General features: G+C 24.4%; 2 protein-coding genes across 4 annotated transcripts in view; one reads left to right on the top strand and one right to left on the bottom strand.

The window, feature by feature from the left end:
• The window catches only part of LOC122501993 (HIV Tat-specific factor 1 homolog), a 133,060-nt gene that overhangs the window by 86,787 nt on the left and 29,721 nt on the right, over positions 1-16,552 (top strand). The window lies entirely within an intron of this gene.
• LOC122501995 lies at positions 7,607-10,100 on the bottom strand. Its single transcript, XM_043611825.1, has 2 exons — positions 9,943-10,100; positions 7,607-9,093 (listed from the first exon to the last, which is right to left on the bottom strand). Exon 2 carries the CDS (start codon positions 9,043-9,045, stop codon positions 7,801-7,803), a length of 1,245 nt encoding a protein of 414 aa, XP_043467760.1. The 5' UTR covers positions 9,046-9,093; positions 9,943-10,100; the 3' UTR covers positions 7,607-7,800.

Raw genomic sequence — 16,552 nt, 5'->3', positions numbered from 1 at the left:
TAGATAAATTTTAATGACACTTTTGTGCAAATTTTTAATTATTTTCATAAATAATAAAACTCATCGCAGGATTTTAATTAATTTTTGATACAATATTTTAATCAAATTCCTCGAAAAATGCAATTATTCTTAAAAATTTCATTAAAATTTGTCAAAATAATTGAATTATTTAAAAATTTGTTGATAAAATTCTTTATGAGAATTTAATTTTAACAAACATTCAATTATTCAATAAAGTATTTATTTTTTAATTTAAATAATTTAAATAATTGAATTATTGCAATGAATTTTATTACAATTTTTTTAAATAATTGAATTTTTTTGATAAAATTTACTACTTTTAAAAATTATTGAATTCTTGCGAAGGATTTTATTAGGATTTTTCTAAATAATTCAATTTCTTTTGAAAAATTTCATGGTTTAAATTATAACAAAACATGAAGAAGGCGATCGCCTTCTTTATGTTTTGTAATAATATTCTTATAAATTGTTGAATTTCGAAAAGGTTTGAATTTGAATGTATTGAAGAGGTTTAATTCCTATGGAAAAATTATAATGATTAAATATTTATTTAAAAAAGAAATTATTGATGCTTTTGAATAATTTTACAATTAATGAATTTTGTAAATAAATGTAATAGAACATTTTTTTTGAGTATCTAATAATTTTTAGAGTGAATCAGAATATTTTTTAGGGTCAGGGAAAAAGTCAAAATCAATCAGGGAAATGTTTGGAAATCAGGGAAAAATAAAATTAAATATTTGTGGCAACCTTGTTCTAGCTATTGTTTAGGACTAGTTAATAAATTTTTGACTAACAATTGTTAGTAAACAGAAGATAAAGTTCGCTCAAAAATAATTTTTCATCTTCTGCTGATTATTGGCTGTGGTTACTTTTTTAGAATTGAGAATTAAATCAATTTTTATGACCCAGCTATTAATTGGAATTGTTCTAGCAATAGTTTAGGACCTGTAAAAAATTTGTAGACTAAGAATTGTTACTCAACAGAAGATAAAGTTTGCTCAAAATATAATTTTTTATCTTCTGCTGATTATCGGCTGCGATTACTTTTTATGAATTGTGAAGTAAATTAATTTTGATAACTCAGATAATTATTGGAATTGTTCTAGTAATAGTTGACTTTAAAAAATTTTGTTCGCCATGTTGGATCCGCCATTATGAATTTTAAAAATCAATTACTAAATTCGGTTTCAGGGAATCTGTATATTTTTGAGTATATTATTTTGAGGATAATTACGTGTATAAACTCGGAAACAATAAATGTTTAATTGCGAGAAATTGAAGAAGCAAAACTCTCTTCTTTAGTGTAACTGTATATATCTGGAGACTATTATCACTCGAATGACTCAGGTCTGCAGCTGTAGCCATCAGTCTGTGTATTCGCATTCGGAGAAGGGGATGGTCTTCTTTTTTTTGTCCCCTTTTCATGATATGCGACAAATTTCGTAACCAGTCTCTTGTTTTTTTTCTTTCTGTTAACGCGCAAGTTAACAAACTTCGTGAATTCGTACTTTGGGCACGTATCCTTTCGTGACACTTGGTCCTGCGTGGATCTTCGTTTTAATTTAATGCACAACCGAAACACTTTGGATTTTACCTTCCTTATACGTATCAGATACAGAATAAAAAAAAGGAGAGAAAAAGAAAAAGAAAATAAAAATAAAGAAAAATTGCCAAAGCGTAGGAAGAAAATTCACGAGGCATTGCGTTGCAGATTTATCGTTCCTTGCGAATCTCATTGAAAAAGCAACACGTCCCTGTTTTGAATTTGTTTTCTCTAGATATATGCATTCATGTTTGTATATATAGAAAAATACGCCTGACTCTTTATTGAACTTTATCAAGCTTCTGTGGTGCACTGAAAAATAGAGGTTTGCCCGATTTCTGAATACAAATTTAACAGTGGAAAAGTGCTTTTAGTTTTCGAGATTTTTTTTTTGAATCTATTCCCATAGATTTATTTGTTGAGCAGCTATATGGATATTGCTGCATAATAATAAATAAATAAAATTTTTAAAAAATAGTATAATAATCTGATATTTTTGTCTTTCATTCATTAAAATTTAATTAAAATCACTTTTTTTTATTTAACAAATTTTTCACGACTTTTTGTCGAATGCAATGGAGGTAAAAATATAAGAGAGAGAGAATTCGGCAAGCGTAACGTAACATCTGGCCATAACCTGTCCAACAAGCACACATTTGAAAACTTGAATATCACCAGAGGCAAAATACGTTTTAGTGTGACTCACTAAACTTTTCTATTTGTTGCTCTCATATACAATAAACGTGAAACGATTTCAGTTCAATGTGCATTTTAGCAAGAGTCAAAATATATCCCTCTCCCACTTTTCTCTCAAAAACGATTAAGTAAATCCTCGATAACAATAGTCACATGAACAGTAGAGCATAAATTTATTTCTTCTATACGACTCACGTCCTGATTTCAATTCCCTGACACATTTTGAAATTCCCCTCGTTTTTCCAACAATAAAAATGTTTGTACAAAAACACGCCGTGAAATTTAACAGAAATCAAATATCCTCTCGTTTAAAAATGAAGATTTTTTTTATTCCTAAAAATATCACTTTACATTTCTCTTTAAATATTTACACACGAGAAAATGTTAAATTTATTTTTCATTCCAGGCTCGTTCAAGTAAAATAATTATGAAAATAAATTCACGAAATATTGGTTATAATTAAAATTCGGAAAAAAATAATATAATTTCACATATTCACTTTTATAATCACTTAACGAGAAATTTTACACTCACAAGAAAGAGAGAACGAATAAACTTTCAACGCTGGAAAATTAAATTTAATTATACATCAAATTTATTTTATTTATTTTCATTTATCAAAATGATAAAATTGTTAAAAATAACAAAAATTGAAAAAAAGTTTATAATTAAAAATATATTTTAATTACTTTATTTTCAAGTATAAAAAATAAGGAAAAATATCTCTAAAACTTTTTTTCGCATTGAAAAAGTGGGAATTTCCTTTTTGTGTGTGTGTGAAAAATTAAAAGCGTTAGAAAGAAATAAAGTGGCCTTAAAAGTTAAAAGAAAGCTCACGCCACACCATAAGAAACAAGAAAAAAGTAATAATGGAAAACTGTAAATTTTCTCGACGTTTACAAAAGAAAGAAATATTTCATGAAAGCCTTTGCCATTTTCATTCTCGACTCAAGAAAATTGAAACAATATAAATGCATACCGAAAATTCGCAACTTATTGCAAAATAGTCATAAAATGAAATAAGTGCAATAGAAATTATTTTTGTTCCGAATCAGAAGGTTTTTTCTAATAAAAAAGAAATGAAGAAGAAAACAAAAAAGAGTAAATCACTTAAAAATAACTTTTGGGCAAATAGAAATTTTAAAGACTTAAGTTGATTAAAAAAAAACTCATTAAAAAAATTCAAGGAAAATATTAAAATAGAAATTAGGAAATTAATGGCAAAAAAAATGAGACAACCATGTTGACAAATTTTCTTCTCGAAAATTAGACGACAGCTTCACTTGCTTGTCATTATTACGTTCTATTAACTTGCCGTAATTACTATCGTAGGCTTCATGATATTGTGAACACTTGATCGGAAATACCTATCAGGCTAATCAAATTACAGTCAAGGGAAGCATCTAAAATTACAAAAATGCAAAAAAGAAAGAATCTTTAACAATTAATTATTGACGCTAATTATCTCGTATACGCGTTATCCAATAAGTTGGAATGGATTTAGCTAAAACAAACCCTTTTGTATCTCATTACGCTCCAATATTACTCGATCACATAAATATTTCACGAGCAATTTCAAAATATATGCAGGAAACAATATGGGAGAAAAATAATACTGTAATTTTATATTTTAATTAATTATTTTGTTATTGCTGATAAAATATACTGACTAAATATTTTTGATATATTTCATAATATATTTTTTATATTCGATGACTAAATTAAAATTTAGCAAAAAAATTCAATTATTCAAAAAAAAAAAAAAACATTGATAACATTCATCTAAAATTCAATTATTTTCATAACTAATAAAATTTCCACAGAAATTCAATTAATTTAGATCAGCATTTTCAAAAGAAATTAATTATTTAACGAAATTTTTATACAATTCTTCTCTATTTAAACAATTACTTTCACTAATAATAACATTTTTCATGGAAATTCAATTATTTAAAAAAAAAAAATTGATAAAATTCTTCGTTAGATTTCAATTATTTTCAATTTTTTAATGAAATTTCTCGATAGAATTTAATTATTTTCAAAAAGTTTTAAAAAATTCTGAGAAATTCAATTATTTAAAAAAAAATTTGAATGAAATTCTTCACAAGAAATAAATTATTTTTATGAATAATAATATTTTTCACGAGAATTCAATTATACAAACAAACAAAAAATTGAAAAAAATTCTTTGCAAAATTCAATTATTTTCATAAATAATTCTTTGAAAAGAAAATTTTTTTTTTTAATTTTTATTATTAAAGATAAATAACAAAATTATTCCCGAGAATGCAATTATTTTGAGGCATTTGAATAAAATTCTTTGAAAAATTCAATTATTTTCATAAATAATTCTTTGAAAAGAAAAAAATTTTTTTTTAAATTTTTATTATTAAAGATAAATAACAAAATTATTCCCGAGAATTCAATTATTTTAAGGCATTTGAATAAAATTCTTTGAAAAATTCAATTATTTTCATAAATAACAATATTCATTACAAGAATTTAATTATTTTTAAAAATAATAAATTTTTTCTTGAAAATTCAATTATTTTCATAAATAACAATATTCATCACAAAAATTCAATTATTTTTAAAAGTAATAAATTTTTTCTTGGAAATTCAATTATTTTTAAAAATTCTAATAAAATCATTTGCAAGAATTCAATTATTTTCAAAAATTTTAATAGAATTCATTGTAAACTTTAATTATTAAAAAAACTTTTTCGCAAATTCAATGATTTTCAGTATATACTATTTTCATAAAATTAATAAACAGTATTTAATTATTGAAAAAAATTTTTTTAAAAATCTTTGTAAGAATTCAATTATTTTTATGAATAATAACAATTTCTTAGGAATTCAATTATTTTTGAAAATTTTATTAAAATTCTTAGCAACTATTCAATTATTTTCAGAAATAATAAAATTCATCGCAGGATTTCAATTATTTACATAAATAATTCTTCGAAAGAATTCAATTATTATATAATTCTTTACATAATTCAATTATTTTTGTAAATATAACAATATTCATCACAAGAGATTTTAATTATTTTTAAACGTAATAAATTTCTTCTTGGAAATTCAATTATTTTAAAAAATTCTAATAAAATAGTTTGCAAGAATTCAATTATTTTCAACAAATTTTAATAGAATTCTTTGTAAAGTTTAATTATTTTAAAAAATTTTTCGCAATTCAATGATTTTCAATATCTACTGTTTTCATAAAATTTACAAACAGTATTCAATTATTTAAAATTTTTTTTGTAAAAATCTTTGCAAGAATTCAATTTTTTTTATGAATAATAAAAATTTCTTATGAATTCAATTATTTTTAAGAGTAATAAATTTCTTCTTGGAAATTCAATTATTTTAAAAAATTCTAATAAAATCGTTCGCAAGATTTCAATTATTATCAAAAATGTTAATAGAATTCTTTGTAAACTTTAATTATTTTTAAAAATTTTTTCTCAATTCAATAATTTTCAATATCTACTATTTTCATAATATTTACAAACACCCGTGTAGAAATGGTGGTCGGGTTCTAGTGGGGACCTCACCAGTTTACCCCATTTGAAAAAGGGCTCCAACTAGAGAAACTGGTGGGGCTCTAGTCGATTTTGTCACGCTCTAGTTGATAGGGCCCCGACTAGAAGTTCTAGTTCACTTCTACCGGTTTTAAAAATTATTATTTTTCAACTTAACTTATTTATAATTGAATTCTCCATTCATATTAACATTATTAATGATTGTTGCACACGAAAAATCTCGTGCCTATGAGGGTTCGAACCTTGGACCTTGGGGACACCAGACGGATACACATACCTCTCGGCCATGATAGGTTGGATAGACTTCCGCTTAAAGTACATCCCGTTTGGAAATTCCGCCATTTGTCCCTATCTCTAGTAGGGCTCTCGCTAGATTCTGACTAGAATCTCTAGTCGAGAAAAACTAGTCGGGTTCCAATCTAATTCTAGTTAGATGATTCTTACAAGCATTATTTATTAAAAAAGTTTGCATATTATTTGATTACTTAATTTTTTAATTATTTAAACAAAATCTTTTATTTATTAAGTAAATTAAAAAAGAATAAACCATAAATAAATATTAATTATGTGGATATAATTAATTTTTATTAACTAAATATTGTAATATATTATTTATTATTATATTATTTATTATTATTATTATTTATTAAAACAATTATAGTAAATATAAAAATATAAAAAGTAATGTAATAAATTAGTTATGTTTAATTTTTCAATAACGTTATAGATATAATTAATTCATAATATTTTGAATTTTAGGGAGTTATTATTCATCACTCTTATTTAACTCTGCATTCCTAATGATAGTTAATAATAATTAATTATGACATTATTGAAAAATTAAACATTACTAATTGCAGTGCTTTTTATATTTACTATAATTATTATAATTATATTATTCAATTTATTATTGTAATTATAATATTATAGCATCTTTTTAATTATTATTAAATACTTGCATTAATTGTGAAAAACATTTTAAAGTATAATTGCACATACATATCTTTTTAAAAAAAAATTATTTTTACGAATAATATTACAATATTTAGGTAATAAAAATTAGTTATACCCACATAATTAATATTTATTTATGTTTTATTCTTTAAATTTACATATTAAATAAAAGATTTTTATTTAATAAAATTGCTTTATTGGAATTTTTTGTAAAAATATTCTACAATATTTAAAATTTTGTTTAAAAAATGTTAAATAATTAAATAATATGCAAAATTTTTTAATAAATAATGCTAGTAAGTTTTTCTATCTATTAATCTGAATTATTTATATGTATAGAAAGATAATTTATGTATGTCATACTTGTACACTAGTTTGTCTAGTTTGAAATCGATAAGGTCCTAGTGAGTTTTTTCCAGTCTGAATTATCTAACTAGAATTTGATTGAAGCCCGACTAGTTTTTCTAGACTAGAGATTCTAGTCAGAATCTAGCGAGGTCCCTACTAGAGATAGGGACAAATGGGGAAATTTCTACACGGGCAGTATTCAATTATTTAAAACATTTTTTGTAAAAATCTTCGTAAGAATTGAATTCTTTTTATGAATAATAAAAATTTCTTAGGAATTTAATTATTTAAAAATTTTTATAAACTTTGCAAGATTTAAATTATTTTTATAAATATTTAAATTTTTTCATGAATAATAAAATTCGTTGTAGGAATTGAAAATATGAATTTTGTTATAAAATCTAATTTTAAAAAAGTAATTATTAAATGTGATTTTTAGGAATTTTTAAGGATGATGATTATGAATTGGAAATGAAAACTGAAGAGTCGAAAATGTATTTTTTGAAATTTATTTTTTAATATTAACGTAATAACTGTCTAGATACAGTAAAATACATTTTTTAGTTCACAATTATTTAAATTAACCTCTAATGAAAATTAGTGTTTTTAAAATAAGAATTTGCAAAGTATTTCCTGAAATCTTTGCCAAATGGTTTCTTCTTCTTGAGGTTTAATTTGATATTTATTTTAATTGTTTGTTTTGTTTAACTTCTCTGAACAGATGGAAATTAATTTTGAGATTCTCTGATCTGTTTCGTTAATAATACTATCTAACATAATGCATATTCTTTCAAATTTGCCATATTTAAGTATACTATCAATAAATTTAGTATGGCTTATTTTAGACTCTAAACTTTTTTCCTCAATGAAGGTTTTAATAGTATCATGACTCTTTTTTAGAAGTTCAAGTTTAGCCAGTGCATCAGAATTATCTGTTGAAGAAGCATTGATACTTTTGTAGATATTCTCCAATTTGGCTTTATTTTCGTTTAAAGTACTTGTATCGTTCGTTTGACAAAAACTATTGTTGTTTTCCTTGAACATGTCAAAGATTTTTTCCCCTAATTCAAGAAGTTGACTCATGGGCATCAATTCTTCATTGGTGTTTTGCAGGCAATTTTTTAATTGTGCTGAAATTGGGAAACTGATGTTCTGGTGAGATGATTTGGTTACGCTCTTGCAGGTTTTAATAGCTTGAATAATATCATCATTGGTATTAGGAGAAGGATTCTGATCAGATTGCGATTGCCTGAGGAAGGCTACACGATTGATATTACTCATTATATCCTGTATTAAAGATTTTGAATCATCGGATATATACGAATTTGACAAGAGATTCCTGTCTAATTTATATTTTATGTAATCAGAATTGACCGTAAAACGATTAACTTCGAGGGGTGCTTCTGTGATAATTATTGATATGCTTGGAAAAATATCTTTATAGCAGCCATTCAAGTATTCATCCAAAATATTTAAGAGATTTATCATATTTTCAGGATAGTCATATTTAATGTCACTAAAGTTGATAGCTAAAATAAATTTTAGATTTTCTACTTTTTTCGTCAAATGATAGAGATGAAAGGAATTGATTAATATTTGCATTTTATTTTCATTGTCCGAAAATTCAGCAGTATCCCAGATGTCCAAATTCATTAATTCTTGCCTTGTTGAGCTTATTTTTAACGGAATTGTAGTTTCTTGTTCTTGCAAGTTATTATTTTCCAATAAGTAATTAATTAGTGTACTTTTGCCACTTCTTCTGTAGCCTAGGATAATTGCCGCATTTTCACTTTGACTTTGAGTTGCTTCTTCCATTTTCTTTTCCGCTTTTTCGTAATGATTTTTCAATTGATTCATCTCTTCAGAACTAAAGGAACACCTTTCGCTTCTGATCATGGAAATTAGTAAGCAGATTATTGCTATTTTTATCATGATTGTTAACGGATATATTGTAACTTTTTCCAGTTGATATTTAAAGGTCTGAAAAGGATAATTACAGAATAAGGTGTTTTATTATTATTTATTATAGTATTTTAGTATTTTCAGCCTAAAAACAAAGATTATTTAAAACAAATGAATATTTAAATTATTTTCTTGATATATAGTTAAAAATATCGGTGTTACACTTCCCTTAACTCAAATAAATATTTGGTTTAAATAAAATTTTTCTGAGTTAAAAATTACATTCTAACTTTATGAATTATGAAACAATATTTTTATGTCTCCTGATTGTGATTTTATGAGCAGAATTAAAAATATTTAAAAATTGCATTTTTAAAATTTGAAAAAAATTGTTAGTAACGAGCGATTAGAAACTTAATAAAACTGTCTGGTCATAAAAATAATACATATGACTTTTATCAGTGCATTGCTTAGAATAATAAAATAGTTATTATTAATATTTTTGAAGGTTTAGACATGAACGACGATATTCTTTTACTTTTTTTGATTTTACAAAAAAAAATTGTATGTAGAATTAATATTGAATAAGAATTAATTTTTAAATTAGGTAAATATTTAATTTTAATTATTTTTCTTTCTTTACAGTAATTTTGAAAAATATTTAAATAGATACAAAATTTCGTTTACTTTTTTTTATATTTATTTATACTTTTATTTTAATAGATTTTCATTTTTACTTTTATTTTGAAAAATTTTGAACTTGAAATTGAAAATGAAAAAACTTTCAAAGTGAAAGTAAAAGTGAAAATAGAAGTTAAAGTGAAATTACGTAATCGACCCGAAATACTAATTTTTTAATCTGTAAATATTACTAATGGAATAATTCAAATAAATACAAATTAGTTCTTAAAAATTGTAAATGCTTACCGCCTTGGTGTCAAACTTATTTGTATATTTGATATACAGGAACAATCAGACGAACTTCAATATTTATTTTTTGTTTTAAACTGAATGCCACGTAACAGAAGTCTGAACTTTCGTCTTTATGTACTTCACTTATTTCTTAATTTTATGCACTGGTATCCAATAGAAAAACTACAGGTGCAACAAATATAGATTATTAGAAAAGAAAAATATTATTTATCAATAAAAAGATGTACTGCTGACCAAGAGATAAACTACAGGTGCAACATTTATAGATTATTAGAAAAGAAAAATATTATTTATCAATAAAAATAAAAAAGAAATAAAAAATAAAATAAATAAATAATAATAACAACTTAATTAATGGATTGACTGATTAGCAGACAAAATTAATTGGTTGTTTAATAAGTGAAGTGTTTGATACTTGAATAAGTGGACCAGAATTTCTTTTTTTTTCCTCTTTCTGAATAATAGACGTTGGACGTTCTATTTTAAATCCCTTTTGGCACCCGTTTTCAATATAATTATTCTTTCTTTTTATCTCTTTTTTCGAATCGTAATCGACGTATTGATCCTTTGCCTTTTCAGCACGTCGATATTGACCTCCGTTTAACCTATGAGCGAAATGATTGCATGCCTTGCTTGGCCCTCCCTATTTCTCCCGTGAATCGACCTGCAGATAAATTATGACGACATATCTCTTCCTCTAGTGCGATTTTTATAATTTATTTCCTCTCGACAAGAGACAAATTTTCTAAAGTTTACCTATTACAGGGTTGCTACAGGTCAGAGAATTCAGGGAAAAGTCAGGGAAATTAGAATTTGTCAGGGAAATCAGGAAAAAGTCAGGGGTTTTTATTAAAAGTACTAGAAAATATTAAATTTTTAGAATTTATAAAAAAATTTGGAATTTTTGTGTCTTCTTTTGTTTCCCTCATAAACTATAAATTGCCAAGAATTCTAATACAAAACCTTCAATTTTTTCTGTTTCTGACCAAAATTTCTTTTTAAATAACTTAATTTCGAATTTTAATTATTTTCATAAAAATTTAATAAAATCCTTGGCAAAATTTCAATTATTATCAAAATTTTTTCTCATTTTCCAAAAGAATAAAATTCAATTATTTAAACTAACTTTTAATAAAAATTTCAAAGGAATTCAATTATTTAAGAAATTTTAAGAAAATTCTTCACAAGAATTCAATTCTTTTCAAAAATAAAATTTTTCATAGAAATTCAATTATTTAATAAAAAAATTTTAATAAAATTCTTCGTTAGATTTCAGTTATTTTCAATTTTTCAATGAAATTTCTCGATAAAATTTAATTATTTTCAAAATTTTTTTTAAAATTCTGAAAAATTCAATTATTTAAAAAAATTTGAATAAAATTCTTTACAAGAAATGTATTATTTTTATAAATAATAATATTTTTCTCTGGAATTCAATTATTTTTGAAAATTTTAATAAAATTCTTGCAACTGTTCAATTATTTTTAAAAATAACAACATTTTTAACAGTAATTCAATTCTTTTTAAACATTTTAATAAAATTTTTCGCAATAATTCAATAATTTCCTTAAATAATAAAATTCTTCTCAGGAATTCAATTATTTTTTAAAATTAAAAAAAAAAATTCTTAACAACTATTCAATTATTTTCAGAAAAAATAAAAGTCATTACAGGAATTCAATTATCTTTAATACAACTTGACAGGAATTACTGAAAAATGTAATTATTCTTAAAAATTTAATTTCAATTCCTCGAAAAAATCAATTATTTAAAAAAATATTTTTTTAAATTCCTTGGAAGAATTCAATTATTTACAAAAATATTTGAATTTTTCACAGGAATTCAATTATTTTCAAATTTTTTAATAAAATTGTTCGAAAAAATTCAATTATTTTAAATATAATTTAAATTAAATTTTTTTGAAATAATTCAGTTTTTCTTTTAGATTTTAATCAAATTCTTTGCAAAATTCAATTATTTTCATAAATAACAATAATTATCACAAAAATTCAATTATTTTAAAAACTTCTAATACTTCGTTTGCAAGATTTCAATTATTTTCATTTTTTTAATGAAATTTTTGAATAGAATTTAATTGTTTTCAAAAAGTATAAAAAAAATTGTGAGAAATTCAATTATTTAAAAAAATTTGAATAAAATTCTTCACAGGAATTCAATTCTTTAAAAATTTTTTTAATAAATTTCGTTGCAAGAATTAAATTATTTTCATAAATAACAAAACTTACCGCAGGATTTAAATGATTTTTTATACAATTTTAAATAAACTGATAGAAAATTGCATTTATTCTTAAAATTATTTTTTCAATTCGCCGAAAGAATTTAATTATTTTAAAAAATTTTGATAAAATTCTACATGAAATTTTAATTATTTAATAAATTATTTATCTTTTTATTTAAATAATTGAATTCTCGTAGAATTTTCTAATAAAAATTGATTTAAAAATTAATTCCAGTTCAAGTTTTAGATAATAATTGAATTTTGGGTAAGTTAACTAATAACTGCAGTTTTTAGAAATAATTGATTTTTGTAAAGGTTTCAAATTAAAATCTTTGGTTTGAATTTTTCATATTTTTAATTAAAAATTTTATGGAACAATTTTTTTGCAAAAAGCTTAATCGAAAGTTTTTAAAATTATTTCAAGTTTTAATTTTCTAATTTATGTTTAATTGAAAAGCTAGTGTTAAATATCTTAGATACTTTGATTTTTTGCGTACAGTTCTTTGTAATACATTCTTTTATGTTTAAATATTTTTTCGGTTAGAAAAATTATTTCTAAAAAAATTTTTCCCTGCATTGATTCGGTAATTACTGTGTATGAAAAAAATTTTTTGCTTTATGAAAATAAATTCTATAAGTGGATATATGGAGATCGCACAAATCCGGAACTGTACAACACTCGGAACGAATATATATGTATGTGAGTGTATATCTAGAGGTCGATCTACTTCCTAAAATAAAATTTACGAGTACACTTCAATCGACCACTCGAAAAATTCTCCATAAAATGTAGCCACTCGTGATCTGTTCCATATAATTTGTGATAACGATGATTTCGAGTACATCGACCGAGCTTTAGGCATTTAATGTTACGTCACTTGTTAATTCTAGATTCGTTTCATCTTTGATAAGCAATAAAACTAGTTGTACATTAAATCTCGGACATTTAATATTTTCAAAATGAATGTTTTGTTTTTGTGATTTTAATAATTTATTGTTTTGCATTTATTCGATTTATTTCATTTACTTGATTTATTATTTTATTTATTTTCGAATGTTAATATTTGTAAATTTTTATATTCGATTTTATTTAGATTATTTTTTACTTTATTCACTATATTTACTTTTTCTTTTTATTCACTTTATGTTTTACTTTACTTACCGTATTTTTTATTTACTTGCTTTATTTAAAAGTAGAGAATGTATTTGGATTTATTTTATTATTTATATTCAGAGGATTTATTCAATATTGCAAAGAGATTTTTTTATTCAGCGCTGAGGGGAATAAATTTTATTTTAAAAATAGAATGACCGAAAATCAACAGAGTAGCGAAAAGTATTTTATGAGATATGATCGAGATTATTTTGCGGCACGTGCGGCAAGTTGGCGAATGAAACCTGTAGTGATTTTTTTTTTTTTTTTTTTGTGAAGTAACAGAAGGAATATTGCGTAGGCCATCAGCACGCTTCTAATCAAACGAGTCTTGAATATCTATTTAATTCTTTTCCATTTTTTCATGTGCAATAAAACATTCGTTTTAACATTAATGCCACAAACATCTTTTACCTCCCAAGATGCCATTTCAATCTTCTCCATTTATCTCAATTGGAATTTTTAACTTTTAGTTTTAACTTTTAGTTATCGTTTTTCATGACTTTCGATTTCTTTTGATGATACTTTTTCACTTGTACGGAGATAGTGGAATACAAAATCGTAAACATATTTTTTTTAATTTAAAAGTCCTACATTTTTGTTCGATTTTGTCTATTTTGGGATTAACATTTTTTTTTTTTTGTGAAAATATTTTTTACGAGGAAATTAAGAATGACTGCAAAGTGAAAGTAGTAAAATTTAGTTAAGTTGTCAGATAAAATGTTTTGGAATTATTCAGTTTTTTTAAAATACAAGATGTTTTTTTCTATTTTTATGAAAAGACGTAAAGCACCGTATGAGGGAGACATAAATTGTTTGTGTTTGACATACGCCTTTTTAATTAACCTTTTCTTTCTTAATTTAGAAATTTTCCCATCTTCCGAACATTCTTAATGGTACTGTACACTTTTATGCATCGTAAAACAAAAGATGTTAAAACACGCATAGAATCAAAATTACTGTGGTATTGGTCTTTTCGTACAAGTATAAAGAAATTGCCGTAGGAGCTAAAAATCTCCTTCCAAGGCCAACTGTACTCTAAACTATACACTTTACAGAACACAAAAGATGGTTCGAAAAATCAAAACGGGTAGAAAAATGGTCAAAAATGCGATTGCTAATAAAAGACGTTTTCTTAATTATTCAATCATGCTCGATTAGGATTCTTAATTTGGTTTCTAAAATTAATATTTATAGTGAAGATGTAAACTTGTTTTTGGATTTTTCAAAAATTTAGTAAAGATTTTGATGAATGTTTATAGTTTTCAGGGTTGCCTCAGGAAAAGTCAGGAAAGTCTAATTTAGCCACTTCTTTGGTAGAATGGTAAATGTTTCATCAATATTATGTGGATGATAACTGATAATTAAAAAAAAATCAAAAGTCTGGGCCTAAAACAATGTATTTTTTCCCTTAGTAATTAATAAAGTTCCGGTAAAATGCAAATGAAAGAGTAATTTTCCTGTCATCGATCCACTGTTTTTTTTGTTTCTTCCCACGCGGGACAAACAGATTGAGAAGCGGAGAGAGAGAGAGAGTACTGACACAAAATTGTGCTGGATTATCGGTTGAAGAAAAATGCAAACACGATACTTGAATGAACCTACGCACGCAGTCTTTCCTTTCCCGGTTTTTTGATTTTTGCCACACTTTTTAGCCTCTTTTGTTTTGCGCCTCCTATGTATATAAATAAGTATAGACATAAACGGACCTTCACCTACGCTTTTCTTTTTTTTCTTTTTACAAACTTCTCAGCTTCTCGTCATCTTTTTGCCTATTTCGTACCTCTTTCATCAAACTCTATAATATACTTTAAGCAAATTGCTTCGTTGTAATTTTTACCTCGGTATCATTTTTGATATCTTGTATTATAAAGTCATTTTCGACGTCTGTTATATTATCAGGTAACAGGTCAGGAAAATCAGAGAAATATCAGAGAAAGTAGAATTGGTCTGCAAAATCAGGGAAAAGGAAAATTAAATTTTTGTGGCAACCCTGATTATGATTCTGTTATATTCTCTATTGTTGCATTCTCAATATTCCTGACATTCCATTTATAACTGCAAAAACGATTATCTATATACAGTGAAGAGAATCACTAATTTTATTCTTCATAAGTGGCGTATATGCGTCAATTATGTCATAAAAAATCTATGGCTCCTCTTTTTATTAAAATTCAGCTATACTATATAGAAAATAGGTTCGCGACACGATTTTTATATTTTTTCCGGGTTTTATAATTAGACAATTATTGCATATACGCTGGAATCCCAAATTGACTTTCAAATTTCTGCTAGCAGTCTAATTAAGCTCATATACACAAACGGCAATCTTCTAATATAATAGTCGTCCTTAATTACTGGTATATAAAAGTATGTTCGAAATTCTCGAAAAATTTCGATAATCATTTCGTAGAAGGTTCCAGACGTTCTAACCAATTTCTATATTTTAACTAATATTTCTATTATAAAATAGAACAAAGTTCTGTTATAGGCAAAAAGAAGTTGTACCACAAAAATTTAATTTTGTCTCTCCGACTCTTCTCTGATTGCGGGACAGAATTTTTATTTTTTCCCCTTAACCTAAAAGATCTGATTCATTCTAAAAAATGATTTTCGAATTTATTTAAAAATATTTTTAAAGGTAAAATAATTATTCGAAAAAATCATAAATATTTAATCATTACTAATTACTATGATTAAGAAAATAAATAGATTATGTGATAATTCTCAGTAAAGAATGATGAATTTAAGGGATAAAAATAGACGCGATCGTAAAATAAATGAATGGATGTTAAAAAGACGTTTTCGTTCAGTTGAAGAAATGATTTTCAGTGTTTTTATATTAATTGACATTCAGAGAAACGAGGAGTTGAATTCGGAAGAAGCTTCTTCAATTACAAAATAAGTAGACAAGTATTTTTATAAAGGATCTGACATCATTTTTCGTCTCTATTGTGGATTTTCCATATTATCATTTTACGCAAATTATGACTAATAACTTGTGTACCAGGGCGTAATGTTAGTTAACCTGACAAACGTCATATCAAAAAATGAGAGCATGAAGTCACTCTCAATTGAATTCTTTTCGTCATCGATGAAACATTTCAAGTTTTTTTTTCGAAAAAAGAAAAAAAAAATTTTTCTCAGAATTTATGCTAATCATAGTGAAGCATCATGAGGCATAACTTACATTTTATGCACGTGAAAGGCCT

Source organism: Leptopilina heterotoma, unplaced genomic scaffold (assembly GCF_015476425.1).
Source record: "Leptopilina heterotoma isolate Lh14 unplaced genomic scaffold, ASM1547642v1 Lhet_22, whole genome shotgun sequence".
Lineage (NCBI taxonomy): Eukaryota > Metazoa > Arthropoda > Insecta > Hymenoptera > Figitidae > Leptopilina > Leptopilina heterotoma.
The sequence above is the reverse complement of the archived record's forward strand: the minus strand, read 5'-3'. Positions and strand labels throughout refer to the sequence as shown.

Excerpts from the sequence above, each read along its gene's own strand:
- LOC122501995 (XM_043611825.1), bottom strand. The coding sequence starts at position 9,045 with ATGATAAAAATAGCAATAATCTGCTTACTAATTTCCATGATCAGAAGC.